Raw genomic sequence first — 18,437 nt, 5'->3', positions numbered from 1 at the left:
AGATAAAAGAAAAAGTCATCTATTCATCGTTGAGATTTCTATGGACTTTTAACCCAACACGTCTCTCTCATTTCTATCGTCGTCACCTCTCTTTTCCCTTCCTCCACAGTTTTGCCTCTTCCTTGCTCCTAGATCGACCTCCTCTACCATTAAATCCGAGCTCCATCTACTAATCAAGCGCTCTTTCTATTTCTTTGGTTCTTCTTCGATCTCTCTCTCACAAGCATGTGAACATCTATTGGAATTGTACTGTTTGGCTTTGTTGTTTTAGTTCGTCCAGAAAAAATCATGGTGCTTTGTATTTTTTAAATTTGCTGCTTGATTATTGTGTGGTCACTGATTTGTATGTGCATATTTTGTTTATGAGCGTATTTTGTTTATATGTATGATGCTAAAAATTGATTTTTTAATTAGATGAATTTTTAGTGTGCGATATGGGATACATAGTTTTTCTTCAAGTAGTATTATCTTGGTGACGCTTATAAGAAGGTACTGAAGAGAATGTTGTGATTGGTAGACAGGTTCTTGAATATGACTCATTTATATTTATTTATGCCACCAAAGAATGAAAATGTGTGAAATAAAAAAAAAAGACAAAAAATGACCTAGTAGAAATTCTATTTTTATTTTTTTTCCATTTTTTTTTAAAAAATAAAAAATATATGAAGATAATCTTTTTCTTCTTATTGCTAGTCATATTTGATAGGAGTATTATATAATAACTTATAATATATTATTAAATTAAATGACAGTAAAAATCTTATAAAAATTTTTATAGAATTCTTTTACAATTTTATAATTTTATAAAAATCAATAAAAATCCTCTCTATAAACATCTATTTTTAAAAAATCCTTAATATTTGAAAATATAATTAAGAAGTTAGGAGTGGCAAATTGGTATATGGGAAATAAACATGACGTATGCGTGACTGTGTGTGTGACAGCGTGAGGAAAAAATTATCACAAAGCGTCGCTCGTAATTAAACACACCTCACCATAACGATCCTCCAGCATCAAAAGAGAGAGACAGTGGGGCCCGATCGATTATCCCAAGTTAGTGAATGAGGATTATTATTATTATTATTATTATTATTATTATTTTCATCAAGAGAGAGACAGAGCGCGACGGAGAGAGAAAGAGAGATGGCGACGGAGATCAATCCGATTCGATTTGGCATCATCGGCTGCGCCGACATCGCCCGCAAGGTTTCCCGTGCCATCGCGCTGGCCCCCAACGCCGTCCTCGTCGCCGTTGGCAGCCGCTCACTCGAAAAGGCCCAGCGATTCATCGCCGCGAACCGCTTGGACGCCTCAGTCGTCCGCCCCATCGGCTCATACGAGGAAGTGCTCGAGGATCCCGGGATCGACGCCGTGTATGTCCCTCTCCCCACCAGCCTCCACGTTCGGTGGGCCGTGGCCGTCGCCGAGCGTGGCAAGCACCTGCTTCTGGAGAAGCCGACCGCCGTTTGCGCTGCCGAGCTTGACATAATCCTCGAAGCATGCCGCTCCCGCGGTGTGCAGTTTATGGACTGTACGATGTGGATGCACCATCCGCGGACTACCAAGATGCGGGAGTTGTTGTCTGATTCCGCTCGCTTTGGACAGATACAGACGGTATTTGTTTTTCTTAGATCAATCGTTTAATCGGTTGTTCGATTCATCATTCTTTGATTATTTTTTTTTTCCAGTGGTTTGGCTCGGATATAGGTAATTTTCTTCTTCCATGAATCTAATAATTGGCTGGTGTGCAGATTTGGTTTAAGAACTCTAAATTATGGATATCTACTCTTCCCTGTTCTCCAGTTTTTTAGTATCTAATAGGGGAATCATTTTATTCCTTTCAAATTAGTGGTTACATCTCAGTATTTTTTCCCCAGGTAGATAGACTTCTGTTTAAAGTTAACAAAAGTCAATTGGGCGTGCTTCGGTTTGTTTGACTTAAAAATCGAACCATTCTCGAACTAACTGTGTGGTCCTTTACATGTGGTAAACTATACTCAAACTATAATTTTTTTTTTTTTATTTCACGTTGGAATGGTATTCTAATTGCATAGGTGCCTAAGGCATAGATGCATCTACTAACATGAACTTTGACTTATGCATTTTGCCTACTGGTTCATCTCTGGTTAGTCAATTTGCCAGTTGTTTATTAGATCAAAGCATGATCCATATTAATCAAACCTAATCTAGGGCACAGTGGCCAAATCCTATAGGAAAGGACTGGTTGGTAATGTTGGAGTTGCTACTAGATGCTATTTTTCTAATTGGAGATGATTTAATGCTGAGCTAAATTTTGGTCTTAACATTAAAGGTAGTGGGCCTGCTCTCTCAAATAATAGGCATGACCAACGAATAATTGGATGAATCTGACTGTTTTGGAGAAACCAAGATGAAGTTGACTGTTCTGGAGAAAAACTAGAGATTTCAAGTAATTTTATCTCATTGTAGTGCCTCTGAAATAGGAGAGTGGTGAAGGTGCAGTCCAAGTATTTGTTGCCTGGTAAATGCAACCAATTTTGCTAGAAAATTGTATCGGACCTTCAAAGAGCCATAATCTCAACCTCCAAATACAGTGGTGGAGATCCAAAGGATTATGGTCCTAGAGGAGCTTCAGAAGTATCCATCTACTTAGACAATTTTAGTTCTCTAGGTAGTAAGCACATCACACCCATAAAGTTATATTTTCTTTACTGTATTTACTAATGTAGATAAGTTGTAACTTATGAATGATCATAATAACTTCCTTTATTATGAGTTTAGTACTAATCTTTTCAGTCAATTTCCATCAAACTAATTGATTTGCCCAACTGGTCAAGACTGGTTCAGTATTCCTTTGACATATATCAAAATTTAGTTCTCATTTTGTTGACCTTTTGCACATCAGTGTTGGCCTATATTGACTTGGGCTTTGGGCATTTTGGCTATTTCTCATCATGCTTGGATTTTGGCTATGTTGCTCAAGCCTATCAAGTTATGTGGATAGTTTTCTCATCAGGCTAGGTTGTGGCACATTAAAATAGTTGTGTGGGCTGTGCACACATTCAATCCCAACCTAACCTTAAGTTGGGTCCTTAAACATCTCCATGTTGAGATAAGCTTGGGAACAACTTCAATCTGCCAAACATACATTATATTCCTTGTTCCAGGAATTCAAACTTATATTTTTATTTTTTATAAATCATAAATCCTGCAGATAGAGTACAACTCTTGTTAATTTTTACATTGCATAAGTTAGGAATTTGACGGACATAGCATGTTACAAACAATTTGATTTTTTTTCAGGGTGGGTTTAAGTTTTGGCTTATCTTCATTGTTCATGTTTCAATTGAATTAGACATCTTTGATAATGTTTGCTTCATCTATCTCATTGTATGCTCAACAAATTCTACTACTTCAGATGTATCTATAGCCACATAATTTTTAATATCGTGATTAGTCTTTAGTTGGGAAGGATAACATAATCTTGTGTAATGCTAAGAGAATAATCGCACACACATATAATGGACTAAAGTATAATACTAAATCAATAAATTCCCAACATGGTACTCAACGTTTGATTTTGATACCCGCATATAATTATTAATTCTAAGCTTTTGACTCTTCCCTTTAAGCTAGAGCATAGATATTAATCCATGCCTAGCTTGTTGCACAAAATGGAAAAATGACCACAAATAGAAAAATTAAATGGACAAAGGCTCTTGACAGGTATACTAGCACAACAATTGAGAGTCGTGATGATGAAATGTTCTTAAGTTGTTGACAATCTTCAATAGAGATTTTGATTAAGCTGATCCAATTTCTAAAAGAGTTGATATTATCTTTTTTTCTACTCAAACTGATGAAACAATTAACCTAATATCCTTATATTACTACTAATCCAATTGTCTTTCAAATATCATTTATTAATCCATGTTTCATAATGTGGGTTGTCACTTGTCAGTTCCTTTCAAGTGTCTTATGTGACTTGCTGATTTTGTCTGGATAAAATTTTAGGTTTGTAGGGATCCATGCTCGTAAAGAAGTATGAACTACTTTATCTTTGGTGCCTGTAGAGAAATTTTGATGGATATCAGTTGCATCATTTTTCTTGCTGGGATAGTTTACTTGAGAACAGATTAACTCAGATAATTCATTCCTTCAGTTGGATTGATCTGGGGATATTGTATCGTTTTTTTGTGTTGCATCAACCCTCATGCCATGTTCATTGGAATCCACAATCCTGTGTTAAGTAGATGCTAGTCTATTTGGATTTTCTATTTCACCCTTGATTTGAACTATTTTCTGAGTGCAGGTCCATAGCCATTTCTCATTCGCTGGAAAACCCGACTTCCTTCAAAATGACATTCGTGTGAAGCCAGGCCTTGATGTTCTCGGGGCTCTTGGTGATGTCGGCTGGTACTGCATTCGCTCGATCCTGTGGGCATTTGACTATGAACTGCCTAAGAAAGCAATTGCACTCCATGGCACAGTTAGGAACGATTCAGGCATTATTTTGTCATGTGGATCATCCCTCCTCTGGGAGGATGGCAAGGTCGCAACTTTCCACTGCGATTTTCTCACTCATCTGACAATGGAGCTATCCGTCGTGGGAACAAATGGATCTCTTCGTCTTAACGACTTTGTGATCCCATTCGAGGAGGACAAAGCACAGTTTTCATTTGGTTCAGCCTTATCGTTCAACGATTTGGTGACAGGTTGGCATACATTGCCTAGCAAGCATATTGTCGTAACAAGCCTGCCGCAGGAGGCACTGATGGTCCAGGAGTTCTCGAGATTGGCTGGAAACGTCAGAGCTTCCGTCAGTAAGCCGGATGATAAATGGCCTACCATTTCCAGGAAGACTCAGGTAGTTCTGGATGCTGTCAAAGCATCAATTGATCAGGGATGCACACCTGTGGACATTGTTGGGTAATGGACGTGCTAATGCTGTTTAACCAAATGCGTTTTCGGTGTGTTGTGCTGTTAAATGTCATTGTATTTGCTGATGCTATCAGCGCATGTTTGCAAACTCGATGATTTGGTGCAGTCGATGGCTATGTGGGTTCATTTGCTTTCTTAATCAAATAAGGGATCTTTGCATAATTCCTCTCTTTTTCTTCTGGTTGTTTTTATTACCTAAAAATATAATCCAAGATTACATCCCTTGTAATATCTAATGATTCACAGATTTTTTTTTTAAATACATAATTTGTCCTCAGGATAATGGTGATAGTAGGCTTTTCAAACAATAACTAAATATTTGAATAACAAATTCTAACTGCAATGTATGGGTTGATAATTTTAAAAATGCTTACCGTTTGAATGGAATTTTTCAATTTATCCTAATGACAGAATTGAACTGATCATTTTTAAAATTAATCAGTTTGAAATATTAGATATTTGGATTACAATAAAAAAATTCACATATTTTTAAATTTTTGTTAAGATTAATACCCTAACTCCTAGTGAAACTTGATCCTATCAAATTACGGTTCTTTAAGCTTCACATGTAATCCTAAATTTAACTTAAACTCTTTGTTAGTTATATCAAAACTCGGTGAAACTCGACGAATAAAAAGCATACTTGCATCAATAATTTTTTTATCCTCCACTAAAAGCATAATTGCACTAATATGTTTTTTTATCCTCCGCTATGATTATTATTCCCACCAAAATATCTCATCATTTATGATTTTTTCTCGTGACGTTGATGTTGTTCCTAGTTTTTAGGATAATTTATGATCAAAATTAAATTTTAAATTTTAAATGGGACAAATATTTTAGAAATCCATTTCTGAATGTAAATAAATTATATTTAAAATTTATTTAATAGGAGAGAGTAAAATCGTCTATTTTTAAAATTAATTATGTAAAAATTATATATATAAAAAATTAGTTCTACATTATTTTATACAATTTCTTGTCAATTTCATAACTTCCTTTTTCAATAAAGAAAGATTCAAATATCCTTGCAAAAAGGATGATGCAAGATAAAAAGTGACAATAATAGAAAGTGATGCCAGTAACTTAGCATTATTGTACCAATGGGGCCCAACACATAGTGTACCCACTCACCCTCTTCATTATTATTATTATTATTATTATTATTTTAAATTTTTATTTTGTCTTCTTGTCAAAAGAAGGTGGGGGCAAAACTATCAGCCTCAATGCCCATCCCCCAACCTTTCTACCTTTTACAATATTACATCTTTAACTTCGCTGGAAATTGAAGTTTTAATTTTTATGTAAAAATAAATAAATATTATTTCATATTTTCGATTTACAATTTCCATGGTTATATATATTTTTTCAACATTTTTAAAAATATTTCCACATATAATTTCACGGCAGATGTGTGCCGCAGGCCCCACCGCATCGTTCGATATATTCCACTCACGCCTTTGTCGACTCTCCTTCGTCTACCCGTGAATACACCCGCATGCTCCCCGACATTATCTCTGCTCCGAAAAAAGTTTGACGGAAACTAGTCTCAGCCCGTCACCGTGCGAGTATCGGTGCAGGAAACTCCAAATCAGACGGGAGCACCACGAGGTTGACGTCATGAACGTATCCACGATGTCATTTGCACTCGGTGAGTCAAAACTGCGAACGTGCTTCCTGAATTACATGATACAGCAGATTCTTTCGGCGGGTTGCAGGCGTGCTTGGATCAAAAATAAAAGCGAAGCGGCGAAGAGGAACACGGCTAAGCGCTCGCCGTCGCGATCTTGGCTTCCGTGACTCCGTTCTCTTTCCTTGCTTCCGCCAACTTGTGCTCCTGTGGACGGGCTTCTCGCGAGGAATGGTGGTGAATACCGGTACCACGAGAGGTCCTTGCATCTAGGACTGTTTTCACTGGAGCTGGGGATGGATTACCAGTGCCGGATTTTCTAGGAGGGCACCGGATCTTCTTCTGGGTGCAATGGCGGAGGTGGAATGGGAAATAAGGTTCAAAGGATTCATCTGGCTCGTCCTCGTCTTCGATCCCTTCTCTAGGGTTCTTTCCAACATGGAAGGTACCGAGTGATCTTTCCTTGTACTATAGGGTACTGCGAAATATTGGTCCTGCTACAGCTTTTGCGGTGAGCGTAATCTGAGTCGAGTAATTGGGATGTGGGCACGATTGTCATAAAAATTCTATTTTTGTCGTACTTCATTTCATGATAGATGGTTTAGTTGCGGAGCATGGGCTGCTGGAATTGGAAAGGGACGCCAAACGTTGGCCGGATCTGAACATGGATGCTCTTTTTGTCCATGTGGATCATTTATTTTCTTGGATTTGGTTGGCATGTTTGGCACTCTTGTTTTTAACAACTGTTTTTAGATAATTCAACCAAACTAGAAAGTCCGAAGGAAGATTGCAATTTATTTCGAATGTTTGTTTTTGGTCAAATATTGAATGATTTTTCGTTGAGAATTTCTTTTTACTGCAATTTAATCTGGTCGATTTCTCTGTTAGTTTTGTATAGTAACGTCGCCTTCTAGAGAACGATGGACATTATGATATCTTTTGTTATTTCCCAATTTGGTCAACTCGGATTTATGATTCTAATTGATGCAGTCAATCATCAGCGAAGCTAAAGGAATTACTAATATATTTTTTAAAATAAATTTTTAATTTTATCAAAATTATTGGCTAAAATTGTGTGGTTTTTTTTAGAGTTCCTTTTTTAGTGATTCTCATCAACCACACGTGCGATTCTTTATTGCCAGATTTTTCATGTCAAAAGTTGTGTGAAGTTAATGTTCCAGATGAGGAAGTTATTGATGCTTCAATCACATAGCACTGTTGGGTAGATTTAGAGAATCTTAGTTCAATACTTCGGTCAAATTCCCAGTTTTAGCTCTTCTCTTTTTGGATTTTCTGTTTCCTAGACCACTTGTATATTCTTCTTGTATCTCTTGTATACAGGTGATGCTTTGCACTACCTCAAGACAAACTTAAATGATCCTAACAATGTGCTACAGAGCTGGGACCCAACCCTGGTCAATCCATGTACATGGTTTCATGTTACATGCAACAATGACAATAGTGTTATCCGAGTGTAAGTGTATTCACCACCTCATAGATTTTTTGTTATGGAACTCAATTAACCCTCTATAGTTGCTTCTAGTGATCTTGGAAATGCGCAACTATCTGGTGCTTTGGTTCCCCAGCTTGGTCTACTGAAAAATCTGCAATACTTGTAAGTTCTGTGTTAGATGTTCTGGATTACATGAATTCTTCTTATTGAGCCACATCAACTTTGACAATTGACAACAAAAATTTCTAGAATTTTATTTCCTGACACTTGTTCATAAAAACTCACAACCCGAACCACTGAAATCTTATGTTATACTTGTTCTACCTCTGGCATGGTCAGATAGTTCTCAATTGTACCTATAATTCTCATTTAAATAAAATATTATTGGATAGTGAGGGGTGTTTCAACTTTCAACTATAAAGAGTGACTATAATTGCAGAAATTTGAGCTGTACCTTTATATTTTGTTGTGATTAAATCTTTTTATTCTTTTATGGGCAGAGAACTTTATAGTAACAACATTAGCGGGACAATTCCTAGTGACCTTGGAAATCTGACGAACTTGGTCAGTTTGGATCTCTACCTGAACGGTTTCACAGGTGAAATTCCAGATTCATTGGGAAAGCTAACGAAGCTGCGATTCCTGTATGACTATGCTCTTCTCTGACTATGATCATATGGTTTTTAAATAATTGATGTAAAGAATGCTTTGCTATAGTTTATATTGTGTTGCTATATTAGTTAGTCAGGCTACTTTTTGAATGCTTTATAACAATTGCAAAACTGGTTATCCTTTCTTCACATTGTTTTCTTGTGGACAACATTGCAATGCTAATGAAGGATAATTTTGTTGGTGCATCTACTGGAGCTTACTTAATCAGCAGGTTTAAATTCTCAATCCAAATCAAATTGGGTATTGGAATTGTACTATATGTTAATAAACATTGATATAAATTTGTCTATTGTTTTCTATTTTTGAAGGATGAAAATAGCAAGCTATTTGCACCTTTACTTAGAGTGATGGATAATGTAGTATTGTGGGATGATCAGCATCTATTATCGACCAAAATATTGGAATGACACACAAAAAGTTGGTGAAATATAGATCAAAATGGTAAACATGGATGTGCAGATTACTAAAAAGATAGAATAGAAGAATTTCTATTCAGAGCAATTGTAAAGTAATAGGCATGACTCTAATAAATTGTATGGTATAAAAATATGATAAGATAATATCAATAAGTTTGGAGATGTCCAATATATTCTGTAGCTAGAAAATTGAATTAACTAGACGCAAAGGTGTTAAAGGTAATAGGTCATAGAAAATTTTATTACACAATTAAAAATTCTTTAAAAGATATGGATATTAATGGTGTTATAGAAAATCCGAACTACTCAACCCAACCCAGAAATGGAACTGCACTGGTTCAGTAAATCAGATTCTTTGATTTTGGTTTGACTTTTAGCTTTCAATTATTTTGAAATCTGAGTTTTGATTGAGTTTTTGGGTTTTAAGTAAAAACCTGAAAACCTGAACCTAACCCTTTGAAACCATGTTGGCATGGCACGGTTAGAGAATCTTTTCAACTATGGGTTGATACCTCAACTTCAAACTATATGCCTTGTGTGATCCTATATAAGTGTACATATTATGTAGTCTTTTGGTGTGCATGAAAAACTAAAAAAGCCCAACCCAAACTGAACTGAATTTTTTTCTTAAGTTTGGTATTTCTTACCATTAGGGCTACCTAGTGCACGAAGCTCCCGCCAGTGCAAGTACTGGAGAAGGGTCGGACCACATTGGGTCTATTATGCAGCCTTACCTTGCATTTATTACCATATTTGTTTAATTTATTTTCAATTTTAGTTTTGGAACCTTAAAAAAGAACCAACTCCCCCTTTGTAAATAAATTTTCTTTCTCCTAAAGTTGTTAGTTGTGGAAGCCCAGTGCTTCATGTCCATCTCTTTTTGCAGCCTAGTGCTGCATCAACAAGCAGTTGGATTCACGGCTCATTGTTTTTCTTCTATGCAAAAAATGAACAAACATCTGCTGCAAACTTTGCTACCGAAAACAGTGAAATAATTTTGTCAATTTTCTTTAATATTTCTAATTGCTTAAAAGTCAGGGAGGGTCCTGTGATGATCTTTCTTTTTTTCTCTCTATTGAGTAGAAACAGAGAAATAGAAAGACTATGTCACTGTTGTTGATTTTGTAGTAGAGATAATTGACATTGGTTGGGGTTCTTGCCTCTTGCACCAGTAGAAACAGAGATATAGAAAGATTATGTCACTGTTGTTGATTTTGTAGTACAGATAATTCACATTGGTTGGAGTTCTTGCCTCTTGCACCAGTAAATTTCTTTAGTAATAAAATTTTCTTGCAAGGGCTGATTGAGTAGTAAAAATTGTAGAGCTCATTATGAGCATCGTACTCTTGTGCAGTAAAGCTGATAAGAAATTGATTGGATAGTCAAAAGCATGGTTGACATGCCTAAGTACTAGGTACAATCTTTGTAATACTCGCCCTTCTGTATAATGAGGAATATCTGTTGGCATACCCTTGTGTGAGGTCCGATCCTTCTCCGGGACGTCACGACCCTTCCCCAGAACCCTACACTGGCAAAAGCTTCGTATACCGGACTATTTTTTTTTATAACCTTGTGTGAGGCTGAGAAATCAAAGATAAATTGTTAAATATTTGTGGTATACCAGAGCCTGGTCAATTTCTCTGTGGAACAGCATTTTTTATGATGAAAATTTCCCCAACTGCAAGGGGAAGGATTGCAAGAGAACAGAGTAAAGGTTCCCATTTTTTTTCCTAGCCTGATTCCTGATGAGTTGCAACAACTTATTTAGCTGTGTGTTTTTGTAGCAGAAGAATACAGTTTGTAATAGTATAGATGGATTTGCAGCCTGCTTCAGATTGGTCTTGAGATACTTGATATTGGAAAAATAGGGCATGCCCTTTTTTGATTTCTATTCAAACGGTTAGTGTCAAGTCTAGCAACTTAGTTGCCTTATTTAATCTGATGAAGAGTCGTTAAAAAATTAGCTGATCATTTGTAGTGTCTTTACAAGTCTTCCTGTTGTTGGAGTAGGGCCTGGTCATCGATTGATGTATTGTGCTGTTATTGAAGGGGTGATCTTATCTGTGAGCTCACTGGGCTGCAAGGGAAAGCACTCCCCTGCTAAAGGTATAGGGGAATGTTCATATCAGCAAAATGGGGCATACCCTGTTTTAAGTTCTTAATCGAATAGTTAGTGTCACCTTGATGCAAATCAGTACATCCCAAGTCTAGAAACTGAGTTGCCTCATTTATTCTGTTCAAGAGTCAATAAAATTTTAGTTCATCATTTGTAAATGCGTCTTTAATCTTTATAGGTGTGCCTCTTGTTGGAGTAGAGTTTGGTTGATGATTGATAAATTATGATGTTATTCAAGAGATGATGTTAACTGCGAGCTCACCAGGGTGCAAGGGTATATAGGGGGATGCCCTCAATCTGAAAGGATTGCATCCAAGCCTTTTGAGAAGACTGGTTTTTCCTGCCCAAGTTGATTTCAAATTTTGCAACCCAAGTGTGCTGTTGACTCAGTCAGGTGCTCCACAAGTCAACCTGATGGTATTCCTATCTAATTTCAGTTATATATACATCTCGACATGACATGACTGTCTGAGTCTGGATAAATATCATTCCTGTTCGTTCACCCAATCCTTTCTATCTAAGCGTTAGACACTTACATAATGTGGTTCTCTCAGTGCACTTGTGGACATTAGAATTCTTCTGGATTACATAAAATATGCATCCTGTCGATTTTCCTTCTTCTTTTTTGTGCTTTCTCTTCTTGTCTTGTTTTTGGTCTTCGCTTATCGCAACATTTAGGAGGGCATTTGACTTCTAACAGCTCTCATTGCATTGAATTAGCTAGAAGAAAATGCTTTGTGGTTTTATTTTAGTTGAAGCAAAATATTGTTAACAGTTGGTTTTTCTCCTCTATGATTTGTGTATTTATTTACATTTTAAGAATTTCATTAAATTGTTGAATTATTCTTATTTTTTTTAAATCTCTGTGAAGGATAGCCGGCTTAACAACAACAGTTTGTCTGGTTCTATTCCCAAGTCTTTGACTAATATCACCGCTCTCCAAGTTCTGTAAGTTGTGGACTCTGTATATATAATGCCTTACAACTGTGTAAACTATTTTCTTTTGCTCTTATGTAATTTTGATTATGTTTTTGAATATACAGGGATTTGTCAAATAACAACTTGTCAGGAGAAGTTCCATCGACCGGGTCTTTTTCTTTATTCACTCCAATCAGGTATTTGTCATCCCAATGAAATTATAAAGATTGTGAATTTGCTAATGGCTATAAAACTTGCTGATTGTATGTTTTCACTGATTTGTTATGCAGTTTTGCCAACAACCCTCTTTTATGTGGTCCTGGTACAACAAGGGCGTGTCCTGGTGCTCCTCCTTTATCTCCACCACCTCCATTTGTGCCTCCAACACCACCTTCATCTCAAGGTACAGAATGTAGTGGTTCTTACGAGAGGCCATTTTGAATCATCTGGTGATTTTGATTTCTATATTTAGTTGAACTTGACATATAATTTCAGTTTGGATTGTTAGAACACACTTGTTTTGCGAAACAATTGCAATTCAAGGTTCCTTCTGTAGGACCGTTGGGCCGGCTAGAAGGGGGTTGTTGGATATCTTGCTAACACAAAAAAGGAAAACAAACCCTCCTCGAACTCTTTAGGCTAACACTTGCATAATTAAGTTAAGCAGATAAATTAAAAGCATAGAGAAAAGCGAGGCACAAAAGATTTACTTGGTTACAACCGATGTGGTTGTTAATCCAAGGAAGATTAAGTTCAATAAAACTCCTTCGGGCGGAGAAGCCTCGTACAACGTTGAAGTGCAGAAAACAGAAGCTTAGACTAAAAGAGAGTGTGCAAGGGATTTACAATCAGTGAGTTCTATCTAAGAGGCCATTTTGAATCATCTGGTGATTTTGATTTCTATATTTAGTTGAACTTGACATATAATTTCAGTTTGGATTGTTAGAACACACTTGTTTTGCAAAACAACCTTGGGGTTCCAACACCTTCTTCTTCCTTTCTCTTTCCCCATCAATTATGATGAAGGGTTCAAGTTCAATGTACTATAGTATGGATAATATGATCATGTTGTTTTGTTCAATAATTAATTGAATTCATGCTACTTATAGGATGACATATTTGCCGTTTCAAGGTGAGTATTTTTCAACCACCCACTCATTTGCCTATACTATATTTGTGGCTGGCCAAAATGGAGAGGAGATTCTATGATTGTGTAATCTGTGGGTCTCTTAGGCTAAAATAAAAACTTTATATGAGTAGTATAAAAGGTGCAAGGATAAAATAAAATAAAATATTAATATCTTGGAGCAATTAATAGATGATAAACAGAGTAAAAGAGGCTGAGAAGTCAACATGGCACAAATATGTTTAGATTCTATGGTAATAAAACTCGGATCAATTAGTGTGGATGGTTCAAGGAACATGGGGAGTAAAAAAAATTTAATCAATGAAAAAAAAATAGTTGATCAAGATATTTCTAGTGATATAGCCATGTCTAGTATTCAATGGAGAAATAAGATCCATGTTGGTAGCCCTAAACAGTTGGGATAAACTCCGCTTGATTATGATAACTTTGGAATAGTTGCTGCTTGGAGGTCAATATTCCATGATTTAAAATTCTGAATGAAGAAATCTAAAGGTTGCTCGATATCTTTGAACAGGAAGCAGTGCCTCTAGCACTGGAGCAATTGCTGGGGGAGTTGCTGCAGGTGCTGCTTTGCTTTTTGCAGCCCCTGCAATATTGTTTGCATGGTGGCGTCGTCGTAAACCACAAGAACACTTTTTTGATGTACCTGGTTAGTACCGAACTTATAAATTCAAAATTTTATTATGGTTACCTCCCCTATGCGAATGTATTATTATTATTTTGTTTCAGCTGAAGAGGACCCAGAAGTTCATTTGGGTCAGCTAAAAAGATTTTCTTTAAGAGAATTGCAAGTTGCAACTGACAACTTCAGCAACAAGAACATTTTGGGGAGGGGAGGATTTGGGAAAGTATATAAAGGACGGCTTGCAGATGGTTCACTTGTAGCAGTAAAGAGGCTAAAAGAAGAACGAACTCCAGGTGGGGAGCTTCAGTTCCAAACAGAAGTTGAGATGATTAGCATGGCTGTGCACCGGAACTTACTCAGGCTGCGAGGGTTTTGTATGACACCAACTGAAAGATTACTTGTTTATCCTTATATGGCCAATGGAAGTGTTGCATCACGTTTAAGAGGTACGTGTCATCTTAATGTTCAGCTTCACCACTCATAAATCCTAAAATTTCACGAGGAAAACTAAATTCCCATAGATTAGACTTTTTATATATATATTTTTTATTTTTAGAGCGTCTTCCATCTGAGCCACCCCTTGATTGGTCAACTCGACGCAAGATTGCTTTGGGTTCTGCAAGAGGGCTTTCCTACTTGCATGATCATTGTGATCCAAAAATCATTCATCGTGATGTTAAAGCTGCAAACATTTTGTTAGATGAAGACTTTGAGGCTGTTGTTGGCGATTTTGGCTTGGCAAAACTAATGGACTACAAGGATACTCATGTGACCACTGCTGTCCGAGGAACTATAGGACATATAGCCCCTGAATACCTTTCGACCGGAAAATCCTCAGAGAAGACTGATGTTTTTGGATATGGAATCATGCTTTTGGAACTGATTACAGGGCAGAGGGCATTTGACCTTGCCCGCCTTGCAAATGATGATGATGTTATGTTGCTTGACTGGGTAAGCATCTTCTACTGTTTCCTTTTAATCACATCAGGTTTGTATTTGGTTCTTGTTGCTCACAATGAAGAATCATTTTCTGATTATCTGTGCATGGACTATAAGATCCTCTTTGATGTTTGGGTCTGTATTCAAGAGGACAAGCCACACCGATGGCGAAGAGAAAGTTCCCTTTTAGTTTCCTGATATACAAGGGATTAAGTGCATCTAGTTCTACTATTGGTCCTATTGAAATAATTAAACACTCACACTATTTTCCTCGCAGGTGAAAGGATTGCTCAAAGAGAAAAAACTGGAAATGCTGGTCGATCCAGATCTGCAAAATGATTACGTGGAGTCTGAAGTGGAGTCTCTCATACAAGTAGCATTGTTATGCACTCAGGGCTCCCCAATGGAACGCCCAAAAATGTCAGAGGTGGTGAGGATGCTCGAAGGCGATGGTCTAGCTGAGAGATGGGAGGAGTGGCAAAAGGTTGAAGTGGTAAGACTGGAGGAGATGGCCCCCCGCCATCTCAATAGCGAGTGGATACTAGATTCCACTGACAACCTTCGTCCAGTTGAATTATCTGGACCAAGGTAACCGTGTAAGACGCAAATCCTAAAACTCATTCCCAATCTTCTTCTTTCTATGCTTTTTCATGTATTACATACACGCCCTCAACATAAATCCAGAAAGAGTGAAAATTGTGTATATTTTATCTCAAGGGGTTGCTGTACATTCCCCAATCTTTTAGTGTGTGCTTTTAGTGAAGCTCTTTCACAGTTCCCCTATTGCAAGCAGCAATATTGGAGCTCTGCAAGAAGGAATTTTCGACTTTCAAACCGTCTCTTGTGCACTAGCTTTCAAACCTTCTCTTTTTGCAACTTGGATTTTAGGATTTTACAGAGGCGTTTTGGTTTGGTTTTGTTTGGTTTTGTTTTGTGGATTTGGTGTCATGTATACAGTGGCACTGTAACTACACAGTTGCTTTTGTTCTTTTCTTTTGTATTTGTTCTGATAGAAGCCTTCATTGTGGTTCTATTAGCATCTTCTCTGTTTAGTTAGCTAGCATTTGGCTGAATCCAAAAGTGATGTGATTTATTTTTCATAGTCTGCAATGTTGGAGAATGATACAACTCCGGATCAGCTCCAAGCCAATGAGACAGGACTGTAAGTCGAGATGTACGTCCTGAACCAAAAAAAGCATGAAGGGGACTTGCACGTGCCAACTGAGCCGATAACGAAAGTAGAGGTCAAGCAAGTTTAACGTGTTGTACAAGTATTGGCATCTCGTATCTTGGAAGGGCAGGCTATGGAGTCATAGTCTATGTTATGTCAAATGATCAACTTCATACAAGTCGACCCTAAAATGGGTCAATCAGCTACGGAAGAGTGGAATATCATGATGTAACATATTCCTAGTCAAATATCATACTAGAATGCATATTGTTAGGTGAGAAAACACATCATTCTGGTTGGAATTGGTGTGCCATTTAATGTCACCTACATTTTGGACGAATTCCCAAGTTGGAGCCTTAGAGGACAGCTAGAGGGAGTGTGCATGAAGACTTACATTCATTATCTTCTCTTTCCATGTCTTGGAAACTATCATTTTCAGTTCTATATAATGTCTTGAGTAGATATCAAAGAGGGTAGCCAACATTATATCTTGAGAGAATTTTTCTCCTTGCTGTTCTTCAGCAACTCTGCAAGGATTACGGGTAAGCACTTGTAATTCTCAACACTCTTATAATTTGGTTCTTGGTTCTATTTATAACCATTGGGTCGATATTCTCCATTTTCTCATAATATTGGTTCTGGATTCTCTATAATCAACGGGTCAATATTCCATCCCTTCGAAACCTCCTTTGGATGATCCCGAAACTGAGTTCCAAATCTTATTATTACTGGGTCTCGTGGCATTGTTCGTCGAGGTTCGTATCATCTTTGGTATCAGAGTGTGGCTCCAAATCAGGTTTATCTATCTTTCCTAGTGTTTATATTTTTTTTATCATCACAATCAGTCCATACTCATCTTGTTATCTTCATCTACTTTCTAGTTTTGTTGCCAAAAAAAAAAAAGAAAAAAAAGGGGGAAGAACAAAAGGAAGAACACAAAAAAAAGAAGCAGAAAAGACAAGAAAGAACAAAGATCGTTTGATTTGTTTTGATTGCATCTCGTGATATACATCCAGTACCATCTGAGGCTGTCGTGATTCCATTTGCATTTTTTTGCTTGTCAACACTGTTTACCATCTTCATTGTGTTGCTTTAAACTGATTTGCTTTATCTTATCATCGATTCTATTTTGCTTGCTTCATATCTTCTTCCATCATTCCGTGATTGACATTATAACCTCGATCCAACTGAGCCTAGAATCGGTGTTCTGAGTTTGTTGGGCTGAGTAAGTGATTGCTTATTTTGACTTGCTTAGTTTCTCTAGAACTTTTTGGAGGAAAACAAGTGAGCAGAGAGAACTCAATTTTCTGAGTGAAACATGAGTGTTTGTGTGACATCCAACTGAGTGCAAAACACGCAAGGGAGTGAGTGAGGATCCTCCTTTGTTCGTAATATTTCAGTTGCAGCTAACTATGTCTCGAGAGCACGGTGGCAGGGTTGATCCGAGTGATGGAGGAGGGGCTGATCAAACTACGATCATGCGGTCTATGCAGCAACAATTTGAGCGCATGAATGTCGTGTTCAATTAGATTCGAGATCGGCTGGATAGACATGAGGATCGGCTCGAACAACTTCAGCAAGATCATTACCTAGGCATCGGAGACCCGACCAGCAACCACATTTTACTCTAAATATCCCAGATGATGACTATGATGGTGGGGCGAGCAATGAAGTGATCTCCAATGCTACTTGGAGAAGGGCTAGGGCTATCAGACCCGAAAGGTCAAGGCATGTTCAAAGGCAACACCGAGAAAGGGAAGTCGTAGATCATAACATGGGCACCATTAAGCTGTCTATTTCTCCATTTCAAGGTAAAAATGACCCTGATGTTTATATTGAATGGGAGAGGAAAGTTGAGTTGGTATTCGATTGCCACAATTACTCGGAGGAGAAGAAAGTGAAGCTTGTTGCAGCGGCTTTCACCGACTATGCCATTGTATGGTGGGGTCAGCTGACCCTGAGTAGACGTCAGAACCGTGAGCTTCCCATCGACAATTAGGAGGACATGAAAGTCATTTTGAGAAGAAGGTTTGTTCCATCTCACTATTATCGGGACTTACATTTGAAATTGCAAAGTCTGAAGCAGGGTTCCATGACTATGGAAGACTACCACAAGGAGATGGAGATAGCCTTGATTCGGGCTAACATTGAAGAGGACTGAGAGGCGACCATGTCTCGGTTCATTTGTGGCCTGAACCATGAAATTGCCAATATTATTGAGCTGCATCACTATGTGGAGCTTGACGATGTGGTGTACATGGCAATAAAAGTTGAAAGACAACTCAAGAAAGGAGTGCGATCATCTTCCAAGTATGAGGCTGTGAGTTCATCTCCTTGGAAGCAGAAGTGGGGATCATCAAAACCAACTGAGAAAGCAATTTCAAAATCGAAGGGAGAAACGAATGTGGCCAAGACCCAATCTAGCAACAA

General features: G+C 37.5%; 2 protein-coding genes across 2 annotated transcripts; both read left to right on the top strand.

The window, feature by feature from the left end:
- The first annotated feature begins 1,098 nt into the window (after nt 1-1,098).
- On the top strand, nt 1,099-5,082 carry LOC121991801 (uncharacterized oxidoreductase At4g09670-like). Its single transcript, XM_042545839.1, has 2 exons — nt 1,099-1,614; nt 4,292-5,082. The coding sequence occupies exons 1-2, from the start codon at nt 1,144-1,146 to the stop codon at nt 4,910-4,912; spliced, it is 1,092 nt and encodes a 363-aa protein (XP_042401773.1). The 5' UTR covers nt 1,099-1,143; the 3' UTR covers nt 4,913-5,082.
- Nucleotides 5,083-6,656: 1,574 nt separating this feature from the next.
- Nucleotides 6,657-15,670, top strand: LOC121991800 (LRR receptor kinase BAK1-like). Its single transcript, XM_042545838.1, has 11 exons — nt 6,657-6,995; nt 7,892-8,024; nt 8,094-8,165; nt 8,504-8,647; nt 12,084-12,155; nt 12,251-12,322; nt 12,416-12,528; nt 13,787-13,921; nt 14,002-14,343; nt 14,454-14,848; nt 15,114-15,670. Exons 1-11 carry the CDS (start codon nt 6,902-6,904, stop codon nt 15,426-15,428), a joined length of 1,887 nt encoding a protein of 628 aa, XP_042401772.1. The 5' UTR covers nt 6,657-6,901; the 3' UTR covers nt 15,429-15,670.
- The last annotated feature ends 2,767 nt before the right edge of the window (nt 15,671-18,437 follow it).

This window comes from Zingiber officinale, chromosome 6B (genome assembly GCF_018446385.1).
Source record: "Zingiber officinale cultivar Zhangliang chromosome 6B, Zo_v1.1, whole genome shotgun sequence".
Classification (NCBI taxonomy): Eukaryota; Viridiplantae; Streptophyta; class Magnoliopsida; order Zingiberales; family Zingiberaceae; genus Zingiber; species Zingiber officinale.
The sequence above is the reverse complement of the archived record's forward strand: the minus strand, read 5'-3'. Positions and strand labels throughout refer to the sequence as shown.

Bases quoted from the DNA above. Each gene is read 5' to 3' on its own strand.
- LOC121991800 (XM_042545838.1), top strand. From the start codon at position 6,902: ATGGCGGAGGTGGAATGGGAAATAAGGTTCAAAGGATTCATCTGGCTC. The intron at 6,996-7,891 runs GTACCGAGTGAT...TCTTGTATACAG, and splicing joins GGTTCTTTCCAACATGGAAG to GTGATGCTTTGCACTACCTC. The intron at 12,529-13,786 runs GTACAGAATGTA...ATCTTTGAACAG, and splicing joins AACACCACCTTCATCTCAAG to GAAGCAGTGCCTCTAGCACT.
- LOC121991801 (XM_042545839.1), top strand. From the start codon at position 1,144: ATGGCGACGGAGATCAATCCGATTCGATTTGGCATCATCGGCTGCGCC. The intron at 1,615-4,291 runs GTATTTGTTTTT...TTCTGAGTGCAG, and splicing joins GCTTTGGACAGATACAGACG to GTCCATAGCCATTTCTCATT.